This window comes from Rhinocladiella mackenziei (assembly GCF_000835555.1).
Source record: "Rhinocladiella mackenziei CBS 650.93 unplaced genomic scaffold supercont1.5, whole genome shotgun sequence".
Classification (NCBI taxonomy): Eukaryota; Fungi; Ascomycota; class Eurotiomycetes; order Chaetothyriales; family Herpotrichiellaceae; genus Rhinocladiella; species Rhinocladiella mackenziei.
In genome coordinates this window covers 2,444,867-2,466,966 of record NW_013550600.1, presented here as the reverse complement: position 1 = coordinate 2,466,966, position 22,100 = coordinate 2,444,867, and the positions used below count along the sequence as shown (strand labels likewise).

Below are 22,100 nucleotides of genomic sequence, written 5' to 3'. Positions count from 1 at the left end.
GAACAGCAATATGATTTCTCGCTCGGCTTTTGTAACATCCCGTTCCAAGGCTATGATGCATGACCTTATTGTTTCAACGTCCCGGACATCCGTGGATGATAGACAGATAGTGTCGGTGTCTGGTATGAATGTGAACATGGAGGGGGTCTACTTGGAGTGGGTATATCTTGATATGAAGGCGAGAACTAGAATACCGCAATGTTGATGTGATCTTTGCGTAGCTGCCTAGGCACTGGGGTCGAAATCGCCTCCACCAACGCAAGGCTGTACACAGTAGCAGCAGGCAGTAAACAGCTCCTCGATTTGGGAAACAGAACCCCTCGGTCCCTCGATTCCTTCTTGCTAGCGAGAAGGCGATTGATTAGAAGATATTCTAGTAAGCAAAGAAGAGCGGGTCGAGGGGTGCTCTGCACCAAATATGTGGTACACTAAATGGGTGCAGGGCTTGCTAACATGCACTTCTACTTGCTTAATTTTCTTGACAACAAATTGAGATATGAACTTTTAACTCAGAATCTAAATACTCCGTACGATTTCTCTATCCCTCAGATGATTCGACTCGTTCTCACCCAATCCATGAGCTCATGTGTCGAGGAAAACCAACTCGTCGTTCGTCGCTCGTCGCTCGTTCCTCCGGATTTAATGATTCTTCTTCTATCTTCTCCAACGATTTATCTGAAGAGCGTTAAAGCGCGGCACGCCAAATTGTTCAATAATACAGAAACTTCGCTTCAGGGTGTTCAAGAAACCACGTGTCATCACCATCCTCTTCTAGTTCACGAGTAGAAAAGCCATTTCCCAGGTACTGAAACCTATTGTTCGTTTCATATGTGTACTCGTAATCCTCGAATTTTGGTCGTTCAAGGGCATGGAACCAGTGAATACGGCTTCCGGGGTGAATGGCCAGGACGGGTCCGTTGACTTTGCCGTTCTTGAACCATGATCTGCATGTCGCGGCCCAGGCTGTCCGGGGCATGAAGTGCTGGATATGCGTAAGGAAGTCGTCGCAGGCTGCTTGTTTCACTTCGTATGCTTTGATCCTCTCGGTCTGTGCCTTGGTGATTAGCTGCATTACATATTTGGAACATTGTTCTGTAATGGTAAAAACGCTGCCGTGCGAGATGGGGGCGTTAGGTCCGAGGAAGACTATCATGGTTAGTGTGAGTGGTCTCCGGTGTGTCGAAAAAGTCTTGAAAGCTTACTAAAATAGTTAGGGAACTTTGGCACAGCCATCGAAAGATACGCGTAGGGGATGTTAGGTTCGGACCAGACGTCCTTCAAGCTGATGTTATCCCGACCGTGGATGGGAAAACGAGGTGTGAAAGAGACGTCGAATCCAGTCGCACAGATGATGGCATCTAATTCAAGATGCTCGCCGGTCGATAGCACCAGGCCGGTCTTGTTGGCCCTCTCGATTCTGACGTCTGTAATGATCCGAACGTTCTCTCTGGTGAAGCTCTCAAGATACCCGACTCCGGGCGTTATGCGCCTGCATCCGACCGGGAAGTCTGGGATGATTTTGTCGGCAAATTTGGCGCCTTCGGGCCCAAGAAGCTGGACCATACTTTGATGTGCCATTCGTCGAACTTCATCTGCTCGTTCACTGCCATTCACGAGCATTTGGAACTTGGAGTTGATTTCTCGCTCCACTTGTTTTCGAAAAGCAAGATATGAAGCTGGGTCGTCGCGGAAGTGCTCCTTCTGTTTTTCGCTGAACCTGTCTGGCATTGCGCCACCCCGGAGAGATGGATATCGAGATGCCGCGCCCGGAGTCACCCACGTGGGCGACCGAATAATGTGCATGAGTTCCCGGACATGTGGCTGGATAGCAGGAACGATTTGGATGCCAGTCGAACCGTTCCCGATGACCGCCACCCTGAGGTCTTTGTAATCCCAATCTCTCGGCCAGTTGGCGCTATGGACCAATTTCCCTTGGAAGTCGTGTAGGCCAGGAATATCTGGCCATCTCCAATCGTTCAAAATTCCACCGGCGTTGACGAGGAAATGGCACCAGTCGGAGAAGATTCCTTGCTTTCTTGTGTCCTCAATCTGCACATTCCATATACAGTTCATTTCGTCCCACGTGGCTCCGATTACTTTGTGATTGAGATGGATGTGTTTCGCCAAATCATATTTCTGAACACAGTGTTCGAGATATTCGCGAATTTCATCAGACGGCGAAAACATTTCGCTCCAATTTGGGTTTGGTTCCCATGAGAACTGATAGTTGTGCGATGCTATTGAGAGAGTCAGTAACCGAAGCCAGTGGAAATATTATAGGGAAGTGGTGTACACACGGATGTCACATTTACACCCAGGATATCGATTCTCATACCACGTTCCTCCTATCCCGTCATTTTTCTCGTATATAACGAGTTCAGCCTTCCGCACGTATTGCTGTACCTGGTACGCCATGTTCACCCCACTCGCACCAGCACCGATACATATAATCCTGGCTGGTCGAATGGTTCCAATGGGTTCCTCTGTCACTGTATAGTCTTTCGAGATGTGGAGACGAGGTATTTTGGAAGTGGTTGGCGGACTTGAGATGTCCGCATTGCTCGTGACAGTGCCGTTTATATGATAATCTAGACCCACTTTGGAACAGTCGTCTGTTATTTTTGTACTTTTGATTATGCTGTCAAATCCATTTGGCATGGAATCCACGGCCGGGCCGGCATTTTCCATGTCTGCTGAGAGAGTCATGGCGATTGTAAGTCTTCCCGTTTCTGCGATTTTCCAGAGTTCCGATCCCGTGTTCGAACAACCTCAAGAATATCAACATGAAAAAACTTGAAATTTAAAGATCTCTATGAGATTGTCGGCTTCGTTACCTTCACATTCCGAGATTGTTCGTTTTCGAGAGTTGGAGAAACGGCAAAATGCTGAATCCGGATCAAAAGCTCGTTGACCGACCATACCAGGATAACCAGTCTTACCGAGATTGTTAACATCGGTTATATCGTCCAATGTAATGTTGGGGTATGAATTTTGATTGCCGAATGCGGGGTATGGCATTGACATCGATCGATTGAGTAATTCATTTCCAGAGTCGTCCTGCGTCGTCCTCGCGAAGGGACCCTAGAGGCGCTTACTCCCTATATCTTTCTTGGGAACGACTTCATGGACGAAAAGAATGGGCTGACCTGACGAATCTGCTGGGTATTGGGTGCAGTCAAATATCACCAGCAAGTACTACGGCCACCATTGAGACTGTTCCCAGTCGTACCGGCCAAAGTTGAACCCGAACCAAAGTGGTGCGCGTTCGGGCAGATGCGGCACCCAGGAGCGAAGAGGCTGAAGCATTCGAAACGCTGAGCCGCACTGACAACGTCAATGACGTCCTATTCCTCCTGAGTGTTTTACCATCATGCGCTTGGGCAACAAGAGAACCACCGACACCCAGGTTGCAAGATCGGGAAGCCTAGGAGACATCAATCTCGACATGATCACTGGTGTTGCATCGGCGAGGATCTGGTTTTGGCTGATCATGTACGATATTGCTGGTGCTCACATGTGAGATGGCCTGATGATCCCCTGTTGATATTGCTGCTGCTCACGAGCTGAACTCCTTGGTAGGTTTGTATTCATTATCAAAATGGAGTGTTTCAAATTGTAAGGGGCTGATTCCCGCCGACAGCAGAGGCGTGCCGCGGAAGAGACAATTCTCGAACGCGCGCATGCATGATTCTGGCAGGATTGTGATTTTACCTCACGAGTGCCAAACATATGTATTCTGCAAACACGGGAGGCTGATGTTCAAAGGATTTCCGAATGATCCAAAGTCGTCCCTTTCATATAGCAACCCGGCCCAACTACCTCCCCATCTTCCTTGAAATAATCCCCGGGCAGCGACTGGAACGGTTAGTCAGAGCATTACTGGGTCCCACTTCCTCCTACATTCTTACACACTATTTCTGTTCCTGTGGGGGAAGCTGCCTATGTGTAAGGTTTGAGCATATCGTTTGCAGATCATGGTAAAGACTTCCTGTTTTGAAGTCATCCAAATCGAGATCCAAATAACCTGATTTGGAAGTCTCTCGTGGAAGAACAGCGATTGAACGCCCTACATCACAGACAGAACTCTCATTTTGATCCATGAAACAAGGCAAGAGCTCACCATTGATGCTATCATCGGTAGCTATACGCATGACAGCCTTGACTGAATCCTCAACAAGGGCGAACCCAGAACCTTGCTCCTTTAATTGTGTTGTAAGCGTGTTCATGACGGCGTCGCTCATCAGAGGCGTCGCAATATACCTAATTCTCATCAATCAAGATTTGATTTCATACCTCATGATTTCTTACCAGGGTGCTACCACGTTGACTCGGAGCCCACTCCTTCTTCTGAGACACTTCATTAACCCGCGTACGCCATGTTTGGCGGCTCCATACGTGGGAGAGCCATTGGTATCCAGAAAGCCCATGATGCTGCTTTTCAGAATGAGACATCTGTCAAATTGAGGTCCTTGTCGCTTCATGTAATGCATTGCGAGCTTTGCCGTATAGACAAGGGAAAGGAGATTGATTTCGAGAATTCCAGTTCGAGGCTGGCGAGGTTCGTCACCGTCATCTTCACTAGCATTAATGTCATCCTCCATCACACTGATAGGAGGATACGCGCCTTCAAAGAACTCGTCGGAACCCGAAATGCCGGCATTAGCTATTACAATATCAATACAATGCTGGGGAGAATGGGCGATGGCCGATTTGAATGCGGTCAATTGGTCTTGCCAATTTCTCACGTCACACTGGACATATCGAACACTTTAATCATCAGCTTCGATTGGTATGAATAATTGAAAATCATACTTTGGCCTGTTCGTATTTTCTGTGGGAGGCTTGATGTCTGCGATGGTTACGAATGCTCTGCAAGGTATCTCAGGTCCCAATATTCTTCGCTGACAGGGGACGCAAACCGATTATCGGCGAATGCTCTGACATAAGCAGCTCCAAGTCCACTGCTGCCTGGAATGTGTTAATTGACGGGTATGTTTCTCAATATTGATATTGCTCACCTCCTGTGACGATGACACTTTTTCCAGACGCCTTCGAGTAGTCTACCTTCTCAGGGCAGTCAATGGCGGTACTTATCGGGTAGGTTGTAGATGCCATAGTGAACGGTTCAATTTTGGATTGCCTCTGCTCTGATAGGAGCTCAAACGAGATCTTTATGTAGTCGACACGGGACTTTTTGGAGATACTGTATTCCCGAAAATGCGGCCGGCTTGGGCAATATTGAACAAACCCTTAGATTCTCAACTCAATTGGAGAACAGGAACGTACTGGACGTGATCTCAAGTTCAGATTATATAAGACACGAGTAATATACGAACAACTTTCCGTCCTCAGAAACTACCTACTTCCATTGGCCGGTCCCTGGCATAATGTCTCCAGCCATACAAATTGGAGACAGCGTATTCAAAGCGAAAGCCGAGGAGTTGTCTGAACCATCCCCGCATCCATCCTTCATTTAAGCGAATTCCAGCCTTCTTCGGTTTTTCGGTTATTTCTCCCTGCGGGCCACTCTCACAGCAAGATGACGAATATCCAAAATGATATTCACCCTGGTCCCAGTCCTGAGCGAAATATCAGACGTCGAGCCAACCTAGTCTGTATTCGTTGCCATGAGAAAAAGGTATGATATATCTCTCGATCTCCTTTATATTTGGGACCTACTGAAGATGCATTCGAGATCAAATGTGACATCTCCACCACGGAGAAAGAATCAAGCTGTACTCATTGCCGCAATTCGAGAACTCCGTGCAGGTGAGTGGTTTACCGAGTTTTACATTTTTGACCTTGACGTGTCGGATGTAGTATTCGAGCTTCAAAGCCGAGAGGCGTACGGGGCCATAAACGACATCAACAACCCGCAGACAGAAGAAATAACAGCAATGCTATCATATCTCCCTCGGGCGAATCACATCCTGTGTCTTCTCCTTCATCCCACGGAGCAGCCTGCCCCGAGACTGCGGTCCGTGAGCGGCACCGCCTGGGCCAACCGAATGCCATCACCGGAAATGCCACCGGAGACTTTGACCAACCACAACAAAACTCGTCATTTGCGGTCCAAAATGAAAGAAGCTACTTGGGAAAGTCAGGATACTTGCCCATCTTTAGCCAACCCGGTCCACAGGAAAACAACGCATTAGAGTCGTACGAAGGAAACATCGATGTATCCGGACTGACCTTGACTCCCATCCTGAAACAAAGCTTCGCCGAAACTTTTATGGAATTCTGTTTCCCTTGGTGTCCTGTCCTGGATCGAACGAGCATATTTGAGGGACAGCCTTTCGCGGAGTCCGTGTTGTTGCAGCAAGCACTGGCACTCCTTGGGAGCAGAATCAATCCACCGGTCGTGGAACATGAAAAGTCGCGAACTTACTATGAACGCATGAAGACGTTATTCCACAAAAATCAAGAACATAACACACTGGTGCGCATCATCTCGATTATCCTGGTCTACTGGTGGAGTGCGGGCCCGCCCAATGTCGTTAGCATGGAAAGCCAATTCTGGTGGACTTCCATTGCAATCCGTCTGGGACAGGAGATCGGCCTTTACAGGGAGGTCACCAACTATCATACGTTAAAACCAGGTGAATCTTTGGGTCTGAGACGACGTGTGTGGTGGACATTGTTTGCAAGTCCAATCTCCTCCCCCATTTCAATGTTTAGAAGGCTAATGTGTTCCCCAGGCAAGAGAACGCCTGACATCTATTTGTCAAGGTCGACCTTGTATTATAAATCCCGATGACTGCGACGTTCATCCACCATCCCTTGAAGATTTCCCGGCTGATCACACAGCTCAGGCAGAGATCTTTATCCACTGGGTAAATATTTGCGATATCATTGGACAAGTATCAACACACCTGGCACGTCGTACGGACGCAACCCCTTTTCCTTTCAGCCTTGCCCAAAGACTTATTGACTGGGTTCACCAACTTCCCGTACACCTGCAGCTCCCATTCCTCACAAGCCGAACGAAGATTTTTGACCGGCACATTCACCAGCTCCATCTCCCATACTTGACAGCAATCACCCTCCTTTACATGAACACCTCTGCTCAACCATTGCCAAAGGCATACACTGCCGCGATCCTGGCCGCGTCTTGTGTCGCTCGGATTTTTCAGGACTACTTGACCCGTGGCAGCCTCAGATTTCTCCCAGGAATGGCCGGTTGGTACATCAGCATTGCCGCATTGGCCCTGCTTCACGCCCGTCAAGTCGAATGTCTACGAGACGGCGCGAACGAGCAGCTTGACGTTTTGTTTCTTGCCCTGAAAGAAATGTCCAAACTTTGGCATTCGTCCAAGATGTTCCTCGTGGGATTTGAAAAGTTACTCAATGGACTCCCCCCTAACAATCGTTCAGGACGGGGAGCCGCACACTCTATTACAGTATCGGCACTAACGGACTTGACGCACGAGGATGGCATCAATTATCTCGATTTCTTTCCCGGGACGAGCAGTGAGACAAGTCAAGTTTTTATGACGCTTCTCACGCACAGTCCGCCGTCGATATTTATGGAAACTGAGTGGGCGAATGATCTCAGCATACAACTTCAAGACTTGTTTGACCAGCCTTTCGATAGCGTGGATTTTGATTCACTGATATCATGAGATAGCAAAGGACAATCACATACATCAATTGATGATCTCAAGCTCCCATGTCTGCTCCAATCGTCATTTGGGATATCTTGACATGGCCTCTCGAAAATCATTCAAGAAATCCCACAACATCTTTTCCCGCCAACCCTTTGCTTTCCAATCATTGGCTTTCAAGGGGAACAAGTCTGCCACTCTACGCACGGAGCTGTCATGCGCATAGATGAAGAGCACATCATCGTCTCCATCAGCTTCCTGTGTCTTCTTGATGGTTCGAATCGCTTCCTCAATTGACAAACCCATTGCCGGATCGAAGAATGGTTCATCGATCTTTCGCGCACGTGATGTTTGCAACGCTTCAAGGTCTGCACCCGGACAACTCATTCTCGAAAGGCCTGGGAAATGGAGATCGATTTGCTTCGGTAGAGGGAGATATGGTGATGGTCGAATTTCGCCGCCATGGTGACACAAGTCTCCACCAAAGAACATAAATGTGTCAGGGTTGGAGGTGGTACGTGCTAGACCTCCTAGATGACCAATAGCGTGACCTGGTGTATCTAGTAGGTAAAATGATCCATCGCCAAAGAAATCGATTGCTTTGAACTGCCCAATTTGGATGGAGTCTTGCCCGAATTCGACTTCTCGTACAGAGCGTCCTCTTGAAGAAGCGAATTTGTCAGCAATGGAAGTACAGCTCTTCTCTCCCTTTTTTTTTTTTTTTTTGGTGGCACAAATTGACACTTACATGAAATCACTTTCCCGAACCGGCGAGTCCGGCTTTGCTGGCCATCCCGGAAAGAATGCTTCCTTGAAACCGGGTCCGACAACGAGCTCTGTATTTGGGGGGAATGTAGAGGGGTCCCCAAGGTGGTCCCAATGCCAATGACTATCGCTCATTATTAGTCATCAATACCAGAGAAGACTCGGAATCGATAACAGTAACAAACCTCCAAACAATAGCGTTGATATCCGTCGGATCGACTCTATTCTCTTTGAGAATGTCCACGACATGTATCTCGGCCTCAATCTCCCAGCCTCGTTTGTGCAGCGTCTCGACCACGGTGGGAGCGAATTCCTTCCAATTTGGAGGCACGCCCAAGTCGTAAAGTGCCTTGCGACCCGTCGCGCTCTCGACCAGGAAGGACCAAGTGGGGATTTCGGGCATGTACTCCAGTCCGGACATGGCAGGTCCCATGAGATATTCGGCACGAATTTTGTTGATTTTGGTTGTGGAATCGATGATACTGACTTGAGCTGTTGCCCCGGCTGGCACTTGGAATCGCTTGATTTTGGAGGCCATGTTGGATATTTCAAGGAGATAAATTTACGTTGAAGAAAGTCCAGATAAACGAATGGTTAGGAAACGTTGATGACGAAATAAAAAGCGAACCGAAATTCTATACGTTGCTGGCCGAGTTTGGAGATAGGCCGGGCTTCCTTCTTGATATGGAATAGGGCATTGCCCTCCACTTGTAGCCGGGGTGCCGAATTGACTTGCCGAGAACATGGCGACGCAGTGCGGAGACTGCAGAGACAACTTCAACCCCAACTTCAAGCCTAGTAATTATCTACGTACTCTGTAAAGGAGCATGTCCAGTGTCTTCGTTCTTGATCTTCGGAAAGGCTTCCAATAGACAAAGTATCAAGAGTGTTCCCTCGATGACCTGCCTGAGGTCCCATGCTTGTGTTATCTGAATCTCCAATAGATCTTCGATGGCCCTGAAATGATCTCTGTCCCACCGCATACTTGCTTCCAACTCACCATATCTTCGGAATCCGTGAGGCATACCTGGATAGACGTTGAAAGATGTTTTCGTTCTTGAGACGTTCAGCATTTTCACGAAAAGATAACTGTAGATGGACAAACCTACCCCACCCTTTCCAGTTTGCTTTTCAGTAAAAATGCATGATCACGCAAGATATCGCGGCCCGCAATGTGGAAGTGTGTCGGAGGTGAACCGGCAAGATCCTCGTCTTTCATGCAGAGAATATTAAACAGACGATCAGAAATGGCATCTTCTCCTACCAAATGCTCAAATAAATCCATTCGAGTGCGGGGGAGGATCGGTGCGCGTTGATTTTCATCGTATGATGTTTTTCCCGGCGCAATAAGGTCTCGTGGAAACTTGGAGGAGTGTCATAGCATTGGAATATCCAAGATCTGAGCGCAAACTCGGTTTCGACCGTGCTAATAGGTATTGTCAGCTGCGAACGCAAGGATTATTCCCATATCACATACAATCTCTCGATCTCGAATCACCACTCCTGCCGCAAGGAGTCCACCGGCCGATCGACCGGCAATCAAGACCTTATCTGGATCACCACCCATTTCATGAATGTTGTCAATACCCAGTTCAGAGCGGCAGCAGCGTCTTCTGCATGTGTTGGCCATCTGAATTCTGGCGTGTGTCCGTAACAAACGTTGACGACGATGAGAGGGAATGCATTGACGATCTTGAAGCAGTGTCCGTCTTCCCCAGATATGCTGCCGAACAAGAATCCTCCACCGTGATACCAGACGTAGACTGGCAGCTGTTTAGAGCCCTTCGGCTGTTTCTGACGATATAATCGTACCGGTATTCGTCCCCCGTCAAATGATTTGCATTGGAAGTCTTCGAATACCACGTTTGCTAAGAATCTTCAGTATGCGTCAAACAGCACGTCATGTCACTTCCTGATTGACTCTACGGCTCGCCGGGAAGCTTCTTCTCGCCGTAGCTCTTCCGGCGATAGATCATATGTGCCAGTCGCCTGAGGCTGGGAATCCACCAGGATTTTCCATTCGGTGGATTCACCACCATATCGGGAGAAATCCGACCTTGTCGAGCCTGATGTATAGAATTGATCGTGATGCACGTCTCCCGGAAATTTATAAGGACGATGTACAGTATGTGGGCCGCGGAATTCTTGCCGACCACTTTGGAGATGTATCTTCGTTCAAGACAACCAGAGAATCACCAAATGTCATAAATCATGTGCACCCTGAGCCTTGCACAGCTTCCAGACTCCACAAAGCTTTCCTAGTTGACGGATAATGATTTACTAATGCGGTGTCTGTGTTTGAACTAGCTGTACAGTCCTACAAAGCTGTACGGAACGCGGTCATCAGCTGCAAAAGAAAATAAGTAAATACTTCCAACGAGAATTCTATGCAAACGTCTCACCGGTAGGACTTGTGCCTGTTGTCAGGTCAGCATCTTATTTTCCGCCATCACGCAACATCTACCTACTTTATCCAGATTCCAAACACCTTCCTTCGCATAGACATCTTTGCGGAGCTCCTCCATGACCTCTTCCTTGGACTGCGCTCTCGCGACGAGACAGCTGCCGTTGAACTGCTTGGGTTCGCCCTCAATGGGGGGTGAACTTACGGTTGCTCCTTGGAGAAAATCAATCACCGTGCAGCTCAGAACTCGAGACCTGGGATTTACCGCCCATGACCCAAGCCCCGCACTTGATACGAGGCTGAAGACCTTCTAAATGCGACCTGTCATAGTCAGCACCTGGTAGGTCTTTCGGTGTAGAGCTTCCGCGTACGGTCTTGCCTTCATTCGTTTCTCTAAAGCGTTCTCATGGTCTGGAATCAGAACTATCCAATCAATGGAGGCTCCGGGCATTTTTCGAGACTCTTAAAGCTCGTTTCTCGCAATTCAATGTTGATTGCACAATTTGACGAATCTCCGGCAATTCAATAGCCCGTGAAAACCTTTCCTAGGACCTATGAACACAGTATATCTCCAAGCAGAAAAAAGACACTTCCCCTCACCAGCTTTGCCTTTTCTCTCCGAATTTAACCATGGAATTAAGCGAAAGTGGAGACGAAGACCTGAATGCTGGATTGGAAATTAACCGAAGTTCTTGATAACCCACCCAGACCGGGGGCATAGGAGTAGTCCACAGCATAACCCTGAGAATATGAAAGCCGTTGCAACCAAGTATTGTGAATTTACCGAAGCCCAGCCTGGCCATGAACAAAACCTGGGGTCCGGAGAGGGACCTCCTTGGGGATGGAACAGACTCTGCATATAGCTATAAGTGGACGCTTTGTCAATCCCTCCCTACTGCTACATGAAATCAACTCGCGCCCATTTTGCATATACCCAGTCGCATCCTGTATCGAAATGGAACATCTTGGAAAGACAGATTCAATGCACCTCGAGTGCCGTGAAGAGTCTGGCACGGACACCAAAGCCAAATTCGACACCTTGCCGAATGAAATTCCGATTGATGAAAAGCTTGAAAAGAAAATCAAGTAATATTTCAACGTCTTCACACTACTTCTTTGTCTCATTGACCTTGATTCGCAGGCGAAAAATCGATCACCGATTGATTCCCATCCTTGGCTTTCTATATACCCTCTCACTAATCGATCGGACGAACATTGGCGGCGCACGAATTTCCGGTCTTGATGGAGCGGTGGATCTCGATATCGGCAATAGAGCTTCGGTCATCAGTAAGTACACCTTAAAATGAAACAAGGGCATGTTCAGCAATTGACGTATATGACGCAGTCCTGGTCTTCTACGTGGGCTATGTGATTTTCGAACTTCCCAGCAACATCGTCCTTAAGAAAGTGGGAGCAGCAAATTGGTTGTCCTTCCTTGGTATTAGCTGGGGGGTCATTGTTTTGAGCTTTGGCTTCAGCAAGAATTGGGCCACTGTGGCTGCTCTACGCGTGCTTCTGGGAATCCTCGAAGCTGTAAGTCAATGCTAAGATGTAGGATCTTTCTCGAAACTTACGATGTCAGGGGCTATTTCCGGGGTGTATTTATTTGATTTCGAGCTGGTATCGGAGATACGAAGTTCAGAAGAGGTGTGTGGCACCATCTCAGTATTTTCGTGTTGTCTCATTCTCACTCCTCTACGTAGGATTGCCTTTTTCTTCATGACGGCTTCCTTCCTTTCGTCCTTCTCAAATATTCTCGCATATGGCCTGACGCAAATAGCTTCAGATCCGGAAACAGATGGCTGGAAATGGATCTTCATCGTTGAAGGAGCACTGACGATCGGATTAGCCATTTTGGCATTCTTCATCATTGTTGACTTTCCTGAATCAAAGCGCAACAGATTTCTCAGTCCCGAGGAGATCCAAATTGTCAAACAGCGTCTCATACAAGAGCGTGGTACGACTGAAGCTGGCAAAGTCACCTGGAAAGTCATTAGAGAAACAGTATCAGATTGGCAGGTTTGGAGCATGTGCGTTCAAGGCACCACCTATGCTCAATTCTTGAAGACTGACACACTTCAGAGCCACTGTTTACATGACCGGCTCTTGCGGGACGTATGGGTTCCTTTTCTTTCTCCCTATAATCCTGCGAAATGGCCTCGAATATTCGATGGCGCTGTCGTTTATTCTCACGGCTCCCCCGGCAGCACTTGCGGTAATCTACGCGGTTGGCATTTCTTGGGCTGCCGACCGATACCACGTTCGTGGGCCATTTATCCTCTTGCATTGTGTGTTGGCTATAGTTGGCCTCTGCATGATAGGATTCTTGGGCTCTCCGACTCCTCGTTATATTGGAGCCTTTCCCGGTGAATGTGGAACAAATGGTCTCATTGTCACCGGCCTCGCATGGGGGCAGAACAATGTGAGAGGCGATGCAAAGAGAAGCGTCACCACTGCTATTCAAGTTATGATGGCCGCCGTCGGAGGAATTTATAGTGCATTGGTCTTCCGGCAACAGGTGAGATTATTTTTTGGGTCGAGATGGCAACATCTAATTCTTCACTCTAGGATGCTCCAGATTACATTCCCGGACTGGTTGCAACAGGTGCCTTGGTTTTGTTGGCAGGGGCATTGACTCTGGTCACTTGCCCCCTGCTAATTCATGCCAATCGGAAGGCTGATGTGGGGCAAAAAATCATTGAAGGAGCGGTCGATTTCAGGTATACATGGTAATTCAGTTGTTGGGAAGGTTACTTTAGGTCAGGAAGGTTTCCAAAAGAGTATGTCTACCTTGTGGCTGGACGACAAGTACCACAAACGCTACATAGGATACCAATCAACCAATCAATTAACCAATCAATCAATTCGTCACTACCAATTGGGAGTTGGTGTAAGGATTTTGGAGGGTCCTGGAGACCTGACCGCTCAAAATGTTGAAACTGGGCGCAGAGGGGACGGCTCTCAGGCTATTCGTGATAGCATAATGGACAATATCCGAGAGTTCGAAAAGGCTATTATTGATGGGATCAACAGGCCAGCATTCCTCTTTCCATGAGTCTTGACAATGATGAAGCGTGGCGTGGTAGCGAACTGACTTAGGCAACGTTATCATGGGAATGAAACCGTTAGAGGTACCCTCTGAAAAGAGCTTGTGTTAAATGTTCATCGGGGATTTTCATATCTGACAGTCCGGTCCTTGAGTGATGGCTCGTTAGTTTTCAGGTCCATGATGTTGAGCGTAGTTAATTCGGCTAAGACGCACAGCTGTCCTATTATCCCGCAATTCGATGGGACCGCCTACACCAGGGCCGACGACTTCATGACCTCACAGGGTTCACGCTCACGGTAACAGTCAGTGCAAGCCAGCTCGTGGTGTTTGCTTAGGGCTGCTTATGATCACAGCTTCGATAGTAGATTCCGCTAAGGATCTCAGACCGGATCGTCCCATCCAACCCAGTCCACAAAAGCGTTCCCGAAGAAGTCATTCGTCCATGTCGTCAAGTCACTCGGCTCAGCATCGTAATTCTCGACCTGTGGCTGACCTGGTACAGGCGCCGCAATGGCATGGTTGAAGAATGAGTCCCAATTCAACATGCTTGGGGTTGATGGCCAGTGATCAGGTAAGGCTCCCTTTGGGGTTGAGCCGGGCGCTTCGTCGCCAGTACGACGTCCTAGACGATAATGATAGTCAGTTGCAGTTGATCTGGGTCAGAATCGCTCAGGTCCGCACATACCTTGAGGGCGAATCACAGATCTGGCGTGATGCACTAAAACCACAGCGATACGCCCTAGCTTTGCCGCAAGCGAATTCCGCGAACTCATCTTATTCAGAAAGACTGGGAGTTGTTCCATAGCGGCGAGAGCTTCCTTGTTTTCCTTTGACTCGCCCTTCCCATTCGAAAGGAGCTCACCGAACAGGTCTAAGAATGGGGTGAAGGGACCGCACAAAAGTTGCCATACGATGCCGCCATAGGGTTCCTCGGAGTCTGAGACCATGTTTTCGAGCAAGCGCAGCATCCGTTTGGATGATTCGATACACTGCACCCTCATCCGAGTGGACGATCGAGCGAGGAGGATGAAAAGATACTCATACTGGAAACTTACACTGCATAGACCCAGGTCAATAGAAGCCGCACTGTTAGCGTCAAGGAAAGGTTTCTCCGCCAGCGCCGCAGCCTCGAGAACCTGCATGGCATGTCAGCTGTTAGTGGCCAAGCCTTCCGGGAGTCGCTGCGCACCCGTTGTGCCTGGCGATACCAGGACTCAAGATTCTCGCTAGTTGATTCGATACTGCGATCATTAGGTGTTGTTTCCTCGTGAAGGCAACTCCAGATATCGGCCATTACACGCGATAGCAGAAACATTTGGTGGATGTAATCTGAATCTCCAGTCAGTTTGGGTCTGTTGTTTCAGATTATCATGGACATCTGGTGTCCCCCTGACGTCTTTTTTTGGTTCGAGAGCTGACTTACGCGCTCCGAATAACGCCGGTGCGCCGGCGGAGGTAAGATGAGGCTGAAAAGGTAAGAGCCGGTCTAGCGTGGGCACAGGAATCTCTCTCGCCATTCCGCGGTGGAAAGTGGGAGGTCTACCAAAGATGAGAGCCAGTCCTATGTCCACGAGATTCAGGTGCCAAAACATGATAACACGCCGCTCCTGGGTCCGAGAGTCGAAACGGCGGTGGCTCACTCCCAATGCCTGCAGCATCCTACAGGCGGTTGTGACTAACATCCAACAAAGCGATGGTTTGGTGAACTCCTCGACATCGACAGCGAGCACAATCAAAGCCTGGATATTGGGTTCGCTGGGCTCGAGGAGGAGTCTCGCGTCGTTGAGCGCGAGCCAGAGATTGCATCGAAGCTTTTCTTTTGTGGATTCGTCCCCGGGATCAGTGGAGGAAACGATACGGAGAATGATGCCATAATACATGACCAGCCAAGCTCGATCCTGCACTTGTTGCGGACGAGATGCTCTCAAGTGATCCAGCACTTCTGGAGGCACAGAGCTAAACAAGGGACGACCTCGTTTCAAACCGGCGACGAATGCTGTTGCAAGTGGTGTCAGCGGCCTCCTGCAATAGACGTATCATAGTGTTCACCATTGACCCAGGAGATCGCCCGATCTTCGAACAAGAAAAACTTGTGACAAGTCTTATCAAGCTCCCAAGCGTCATGCCAGACGGCCGCACAGGCTTCAGCCAAAGATGACAGCGCACCCAGAGAGTCGTGTGGCGACGTATCGAGTCCGCGCAGCCGCTCTCGAGTTACTTCTATGTCAGTCGCGAGGTTGGACTGCAGACTACTGGTAGCCGCTTCAGAGGCATGATGGGGAGGGACTATCGCCGGAGAAGGCTGATCAGCAACAGCGGTGTGATGTTTCCGCTTCCTGTTGCGACGAATTACTCCCGATCGCGAATAGGTGCAAGCAATGGCTTCATCTTTGCAGCGCTGGCATCCAGAACGCCCGCGAGAGCATGCAACCTACAGACTTGTCAAAGCAGTCCTCCCGGCCGGTCAAGTAGGTGGGATAGCCTGTACCTTGCGGGATCGGCATTTATCGCACTCCCGCCACCATTGTGATCAGTTTATATTTTCTGATGGACTGTAATGGGCGGAAGCTTACAGCATATGGAGCGAGGGTCTCGGCCATGGCTGAGGTGGTTGGTGGTTTTGAGATGGGGTGGTGGTAGCATCCCGGAAGTTATTAAGTGAGTATTCAAGCTCCGAGAGCCCTTTACACCCCCGAATAACCTCCGTCGGAGCTTACGGAACCTATATACCTCAGGTTCAATTTCGAGGGAACATATTGAGCTGACCGTGTGCAATATTCGGCCTGGTATACAAGATGGCACTCTGCACGAATAATTTTGAAATGGAACTCACATCCAAAATAATTCCACCATGGCACCGCTCATCGCTATTCTCGGCGCCGGCCCAAGTGGTCTGGCACTGGGCCGCATGCTAGAACTCGCCAACATCTCCTACGTGGTCTTTGAGCGAGACCTATCAGGTAATGAGACCACTTCGCGAGCTGGTTCGCTCGACATTCATACCGGCTCTGGTCAACTCGCTCTCCAAGAAGCCGGTTTATTAGACCAATTCAAGAAACTTGCCCGCCGCGACGCGCACACCATATTGGCCGATGCGCAGGGCAAAGTTTACATCAGGACCGGTGAAAGCGACGAGGTCAATGAAGACAGACCGGAAATCGACCGCAAGGATTTACGAACCTTGCTCCTGAACTCGATCCCAGCGAACAGAATCCGCTGGGGCATGAGGGTTCAACATGTGCAAAGAGATATCGATGGGTCCATGTCTGTCCATTTCGCGGACGGCAGTATCGAATCAGGATTCCGACTCGTCGTCGGGGCGGACGGTGCATGGTCCAAAGCCAGAAATCTAGTGAGTCACCTATCTGATATCTGTCTTTGAGCGACTAACGGCGAGAAGGTCACATCCGCCAAACCTCAGTATTCTGGACTGCACTACTTGACGACAACTATCAACCCAGAGAATCCGTTCCACTCCGCTGCGGTCTCGTTGGCCGGACAGGGCAACTATATAGCCTTTGGCGGGGGAAAGCAAATCGTTGTTGTAAAGCTTGGTGACGGCTCCTACTACATCGGCGTGGGCTTGCGTCTTCCCGAGAATTGGAGTTCAGAGAACGCTGCTGTTCTCCAGGACCCGTCGGCGCTACGTCGGTGGCTACTAAATGATTACTTCGCAAACTCGCCTCAGCTGCATACAGACCTGATCGAACACAGCGAAGGGGACTTCTATGCTTGGCCGCTGTACGCCATGCCGACTGAATCGCTGTCGTGGAGGACGGTTCCTGGTGTAACTTTGATAGGGGATGCTGCGCATCTCAGGTAAGACACATGACCCCATAACCTGTCGATAACCACCAATGCGAGCAACTAACTGACGATCTCATTAGCACACCCTTTGTTGGTGAAGGTGTCAACTGTGCCATGATGGACAGTCTCCAGCTAGCCCAGCAAATCGTCAAGCATGGATTGGATGATCTCGATCGTGCCATGTCGGAGTACGAGAAATTGATGTTCCCTCGAGGGATTGATCTCATCAGCAGAAGCACGAAGAGCGGCGAGCTATTTTTTGCGCCGGACGCACCGCGAGGCTGGCTCAAGGCCTTTGCCGGCATTGACTGTGCTTGAAGAGGTTCTGGACTGAGTCAGAGATCCGTTGGAGAGCGATTCGTATATATAGCATAGAGAAATAGATCAGTATATTTCCGCTTATGCCCTGCGTTGCTCAATTCTTGAAGCGATCCCTTTCTTCGGGCCCCCGATACCAGAGCGCTAGCTAGGCATATGAAGCTTGTCCTCGCTCTGTTTGGAGAAAGATTGTCGCATGTAGAACGAAAGAAGAAGGAGTGAAGATTCCAGAAAACACCTGCTCCAGAATCAGTCCCGACACACAATTTTGATCGAAAAGGAGACAGCAGCTTAGACTAGACATATATCGCGAAGGAGGCTTTGCTAGTAACTTATTCACATCATATTGAACATCTGACAGACAAGATCAGAAACCAACCCAACCGTAAACCAGCATGTCCCCGAATTCCAAATATGTTGCCAAAGGCCTGATGGGAGATACGGAATATGTGCTTCATAAAAGCAAAGACGAAATGCCGCACCAAACCGAAAAAGGAATTTACCGCAAAATAGGGGATCCCCAGTGACGTAAGACCGAGATGAACCCAAGAATAAACAAACCACCTAGAAGGATATGGGTTTCGGGACGGAGACAACCTGTGAGGACGAGTTCCGAGATTGAGGATGAACAGACTAGGCTGAGCACATGCGGGCTCATGATCGCTATATCTGAATGAACGTCCTCAAAGAGGTTCCAGATACATGTCATGATTCCGCTAAACAGCCTACAGCCACCGCCGGAAGCACTAAGAATCCAGAATATACTTTGGATCTAGCAGACTCATCCTTGCTTGTGTTGCTCAGTTTCGGCTTCTATAAACGCTGTCATTGTGTTTCTCCTCCTCCAAGCTTCCCTATCTTGCTATGTTCCAACATCAATTGATTAGGTTCCGCCGTCGCAAACACCATTGATTCCATTGCAGAAACCTCAAGGACCGGAGCAACCCCCTTTCCACCCACGCCCAGTCTATACATCTCCTGAGCCTCCTCATTGTGGCGAGAGCTGCCTTATCATGTCAGTCCCCAATGAATTGATCCATATTTTAATCGCGTGGGTCGTCTCAACTAACCATCCTGGCAGTATCGTAGTACCATCCTTCCTCCTCCTCCTCGTGACTACGTCACAACGATGGCCACAAACGCGTTGCCCGCCAGGGTCAAAACTATCACTGATTCCGAGGACGACGTCATACCTGACGGGGATCCATCAAGCACCTCTGGCCTATTGTTGGAACGCCTTCAAGCTTGGAAGCATATGTGTGGTTACCTTGAAAACTACATCTCTGCTGTTGCCAAAGACCAAGCTGCCAGAGCCAAAGATCAAGAGAAGGTTTTGAAGACACTATCCAATCCTCTTCGAGAAGGACACCACTTTGATACCGCCCTAGGTGGCATAACTGGACTCTTTGAGAACTTGCGCGCCAACACTCAAGCCCAGAGCAATCTCTACACTGAGACATCCAAGAATCTGTCAGGATCGGTCCTTCCTATCCTCGAAAGGCTGCATTCCGAGATCAAGAACAAAAATAAAGAAATCACACACGGGGCAGGCAAAGGTTCCAAGGCCGTGGATCAGGCACGCTTGACTTCGCAGAAGCATATTGAGCTATTAGGACAACAGGCTGCTCATTTTGATTCGACGGGCGGTAAAGTCTCGGCCAGCCATGATCCTTATGTGATCAAGCGAGGTATCCTGCATCGTCTCAACAAGCAAGTACTGGAAGAAAACAACAACCGACAAGATTTGATTGCCGTGCAGAATGCGTTTGCCCAATTCGAGTCTCACATTGTCACCACCGTTCAAACCGCATTGAATTCATACAATCAATTTATGAGCGGCCAAGCAGACCGTCAAAAGGCCATGTTCGGTGATATTGCTTCCACCGCCAGTCACATCCCATTAAACTTTGAATGGACCAGCTTTGTCAAACGCAATCAGCATGTTCTTGTCAACCCTCATGCCTCACCAAGGACGATGGACGGTGTGTCATTCCCAAATGACAAACATCGTTCCACGAAGCCGTTGATCGAAGGATCTCTCGAGCGCAAGTCTCGCGGTGGCCTTGGTGCCATCAAGGGCTATAGCGTTGGATACTACGCGGTCACCCCCGCGGGATTTTTGCATGAGTACAAAGACAATGACAATTTCCACAAGGACCCCCAACCCGAAATCTCGTTGTATCTTGCGGATTGCGTCATTGGCGCCGTGGATGGTCAGAGATTCACTATCAAGGGTAAAGACTCATCAGGCAGCAAGATCGGACAGAAGATGGCTATTACTTCTGATTTTCAATTCAAAGCGCACACGAACGCGGATGCTCAGCAATGGCACTCCGTTATCTCCAGTTTCGCCCTCTCTTCGAGTAGTCTACCCACCAGCCCAGTGGAAAGCCGCAACATTACTCCGATCACCACCAAATTTGAGGAACAGACACAGGGCGTAACAAGCGGCTCGAAAAGTGCGACGTCGCCGCGTGATGGACCACCACCAAGTGCGACGTCTCCCACTTCGGCTTCTGTGGGACCGTACCATGGTGCTCCCGCTTCGAATGCATTGGAGGACAGGAAGTACGTGGAGAAGTCGTGAGGTCCACTGATACCTATCGCTTCTCTGGTTCTGATGTTCAGCGTTTTAACATAATCGTCGATGCCCATTACCTTTCTCTTCTCCTCCAATGACATAGACGCTCTTTTTCCCTCAAAAGTTCCCTACTTTTGACCATTCCAAAAAACCAATTCTCTCTCTTCCGCCCCCTCTCCATCTGTCTCGGGAGCCGTGAACCCTACCAACCCACTTCTCGGCGGACTAAACTGCCTCAACACGACGCCAGCCTCCTTCAATACCCTCCGACTCGCCTCATCCATATTATAACTCTGACTGTACACAACCTCCTTGACCCCGACCTGCGCAATCTTGACACTACAGGTCAAACACGGACACGTATCACAGTACAAAACGCTGCCATCACGAATGCGTTCTCTGCCCGCTTCCAACAGTGCATTCTCCTCAGCATGCAGACACAGGCAGGTCGACAGCGCCGAGCCACCGGAACTCGCACTGTTGCACCGCGCACACCCGCCCTCGTTGCAGTTGACCAAGTTACGTGGCGTGCCATTGTAGCCTGTGCTAATGATGCGGGCGTTGTGGACTAGCACGCACCCGACACGACGTTTCATGCAGTTACTCCGCTGCGACGCCAACGATGCGAGCGTCATGAAATATGCGTCCCATGTTGGACGGAGGCGGATCGGGCTCGGGAGGTCGAGTGTCGAGAGAAAGGCGTAATAGTCATTGATCGTCCGGTGGAAGTTGAGGATTTGTACGTGCGAGCGCGTGAGAAGGTGAGCGGTGCCCGAGGTATAGGCTGTCGGTATCGGAGTTGAGGAAGTCGTTTTGGTACTTGTGTTGGGAGGGGAATCCAGGGCGTCAAGTGTGGTGGATGATGCTCGCGAGCCGTAGAGTTGGAGGTCGTTGTAATAGATGAAGTCCGCCAGGGGCATGGGGGAGAGGTTCCGCTTTCGACAGCTATTTTGGCGAGGAATTGATTGTCAGTCGGCATTCATACTTGAGGGGTTTTCTGGTTGTCAATCCAAGATAGACGACATATTTTTTTCCCCACTTAACCCGCAAGATTCTCCTGCGAACGTTGCCATACCGCATCAAACACAAAAGGAAAGGCAATACATACCGCTCACTGAACCGGGCATACCGCACGCCCACAGGAGCGTCGACATTCAACAGCAAAAAGAACGGTCTCCTCAGCAGCGCCTCAAGCGAAGCCTCATCGTAAATGTCGGTGAGAACCCAGTGCTCACGCCATCGACGAGTGACGAACTCCAAGAGACTCTCGACATCTGGAAACGTCAGGCCGCGGGTACCCTTTTGGTCCGCCACGCTGGGGAGCAGACGGGCCAGGGTTTCTGTCTCTGATACCGATGCGGATTGTGATGGAGTGGGAGATGGAGAATGAGACAGTGGTTGAAGTTGTGAGGGTGTGGGAAGATGTAGACGTAGAAAGCCGTGGTGTTGGACTAGGTATTCGGCTGTCGTGTGTTTGCCGGCGCAGATGGAGCCAGAGATACCGATTAGCATGGTGAGATATGAGAAGGATGTGGTGGGATGTATTGACAGAGATGGGCAAGGCTGAGTGGG

General features: G+C 49.4%; 10 protein-coding genes across 10 annotated transcripts; 4 read left to right on the top strand and 6 right to left on the bottom strand.

Annotated features, from left to right (window-relative positions):
- Positions 1-709: 709 nt before the first annotated feature.
- Positions 710-3,018, bottom strand: Z518_07370 (uncharacterized protein; the record flags this gene model as incomplete). Its single annotated transcript, XM_013415499.1, has 4 exons — positions 710-1,146; positions 1,203-2,237; positions 2,298-2,768; positions 2,835-3,018. 4 exons carry the CDS (start codon positions 3,016-3,018, stop codon positions 710-712), a joined length of 2,127 nt encoding a protein of 708 aa, XP_013270953.1.
- Positions 3,019-3,911: 893 nt separating this feature from the next.
- On the bottom strand, positions 3,912-5,115 carry Z518_07369 (uncharacterized protein; the record flags this gene model as incomplete). Its single annotated transcript, XM_013415498.1, has 4 exons — positions 3,912-4,260; positions 4,309-4,767; positions 4,863-4,968; positions 5,019-5,115. The coding sequence occupies 4 exons, from the start codon at positions 5,113-5,115 to the stop codon at positions 3,912-3,914; spliced, it is 1,011 nt and encodes a 336-aa protein (XP_013270952.1).
- Positions 5,116-5,684: 569 nt separating this feature from the next.
- Positions 5,685-7,622, top strand: Z518_07368 (uncharacterized protein; the record flags this gene model as incomplete). Its single annotated transcript, XM_013415497.1, has 3 exons — positions 5,685-5,769; positions 5,880-6,625; positions 6,699-7,622. The coding sequence occupies 3 exons, from the start codon at positions 5,685-5,687 to the stop codon at positions 7,620-7,622; spliced, it is 1,755 nt and encodes a 584-aa protein (XP_013270951.1).
- A 63-nt stretch (positions 7,623-7,685) lies between these two features.
- Z518_07367 (uncharacterized protein) lies at positions 7,686-8,907 on the bottom strand (the record flags this gene model as incomplete). Its single annotated transcript, XM_013415496.1, has 3 exons — positions 7,686-8,265; positions 8,353-8,493; positions 8,555-8,907. 3 exons carry the CDS (start codon positions 8,905-8,907, stop codon positions 7,686-7,688), a joined length of 1,074 nt encoding a protein of 357 aa, XP_013270950.1.
- Positions 8,908-9,175: 268 nt separating this feature from the next.
- Positions 9,176-11,224, bottom strand: Z518_07366 (uncharacterized protein; the record flags this gene model as incomplete). Its single annotated transcript, XM_013415495.1, has 10 exons — positions 9,176-9,425; positions 9,479-9,732; positions 9,781-9,795; positions 9,847-9,915; positions 9,957-10,237; positions 10,701-10,716; positions 10,772-10,786; positions 10,838-10,986; positions 11,039-11,094; positions 11,145-11,224. The coding sequence occupies 10 exons, from the start codon at positions 11,222-11,224 to the stop codon at positions 9,176-9,178; spliced, it is 1,185 nt and encodes a 394-aa protein (XP_013270949.1).
- Positions 11,225-11,728: 504 nt separating this feature from the next.
- Positions 11,729-13,506, top strand: Z518_07365 (uncharacterized protein; the record flags this gene model as incomplete). The annotated part of the gene is made up of 7 exons (XM_013415494.1): positions 11,729-11,859; positions 11,915-12,060; positions 12,119-12,306; positions 12,356-12,420; positions 12,477-12,803; positions 12,856-13,291; positions 13,342-13,506. 7 exons carry the CDS (start codon positions 11,729-11,731, stop codon positions 13,504-13,506), a joined length of 1,458 nt encoding a protein of 485 aa, XP_013270948.1.
- A 696-nt stretch (positions 13,507-14,202) lies between these two features.
- Z518_07364 (uncharacterized protein) lies at positions 14,203-16,422 on the bottom strand (the record flags this gene model as incomplete). The annotated part of the gene is made up of 6 exons (XM_013415493.1): positions 14,203-14,444; positions 14,508-14,958; positions 15,012-15,151; positions 15,246-15,818; positions 15,872-16,253; positions 16,396-16,422. The coding sequence occupies 6 exons, from the start codon at positions 16,420-16,422 to the stop codon at positions 14,203-14,205; spliced, it is 1,815 nt and encodes a 604-aa protein (XP_013270947.1).
- Positions 16,423-16,673: 251 nt separating this feature from the next.
- Z518_07363 (uncharacterized protein) lies at positions 16,674-17,947 on the top strand (the record flags this gene model as incomplete). The annotated part of the gene is made up of 3 exons (XM_013415492.1): positions 16,674-17,174; positions 17,223-17,641; positions 17,710-17,947. 3 exons carry the CDS (start codon positions 16,674-16,676, stop codon positions 17,945-17,947), a joined length of 1,158 nt encoding a protein of 385 aa, XP_013270946.1.
- A 1,129-nt stretch (positions 17,948-19,076) lies between these two features.
- On the top strand, positions 19,077-20,534 carry Z518_07362 (uncharacterized protein; the record flags this gene model as incomplete). Its single annotated transcript, XM_013415491.1, has 1 exon — positions 19,077-20,534. One exon carries the CDS (start codon positions 19,077-19,079, stop codon positions 20,532-20,534), a length of 1,458 nt encoding a protein of 485 aa, XP_013270945.1.
- A 122-nt stretch (positions 20,535-20,656) lies between these two features.
- On the bottom strand, positions 20,657-22,040 carry Z518_07361 (uncharacterized protein; the record flags this gene model as incomplete). The annotated part of the gene is made up of 2 exons (XM_013415490.1): positions 20,657-21,473; positions 21,637-22,040. 2 exons carry the CDS (start codon positions 22,038-22,040, stop codon positions 20,657-20,659), a joined length of 1,221 nt encoding a protein of 406 aa, XP_013270944.1.
- Positions 22,041-22,100: the final 60 nt, after the last annotated feature.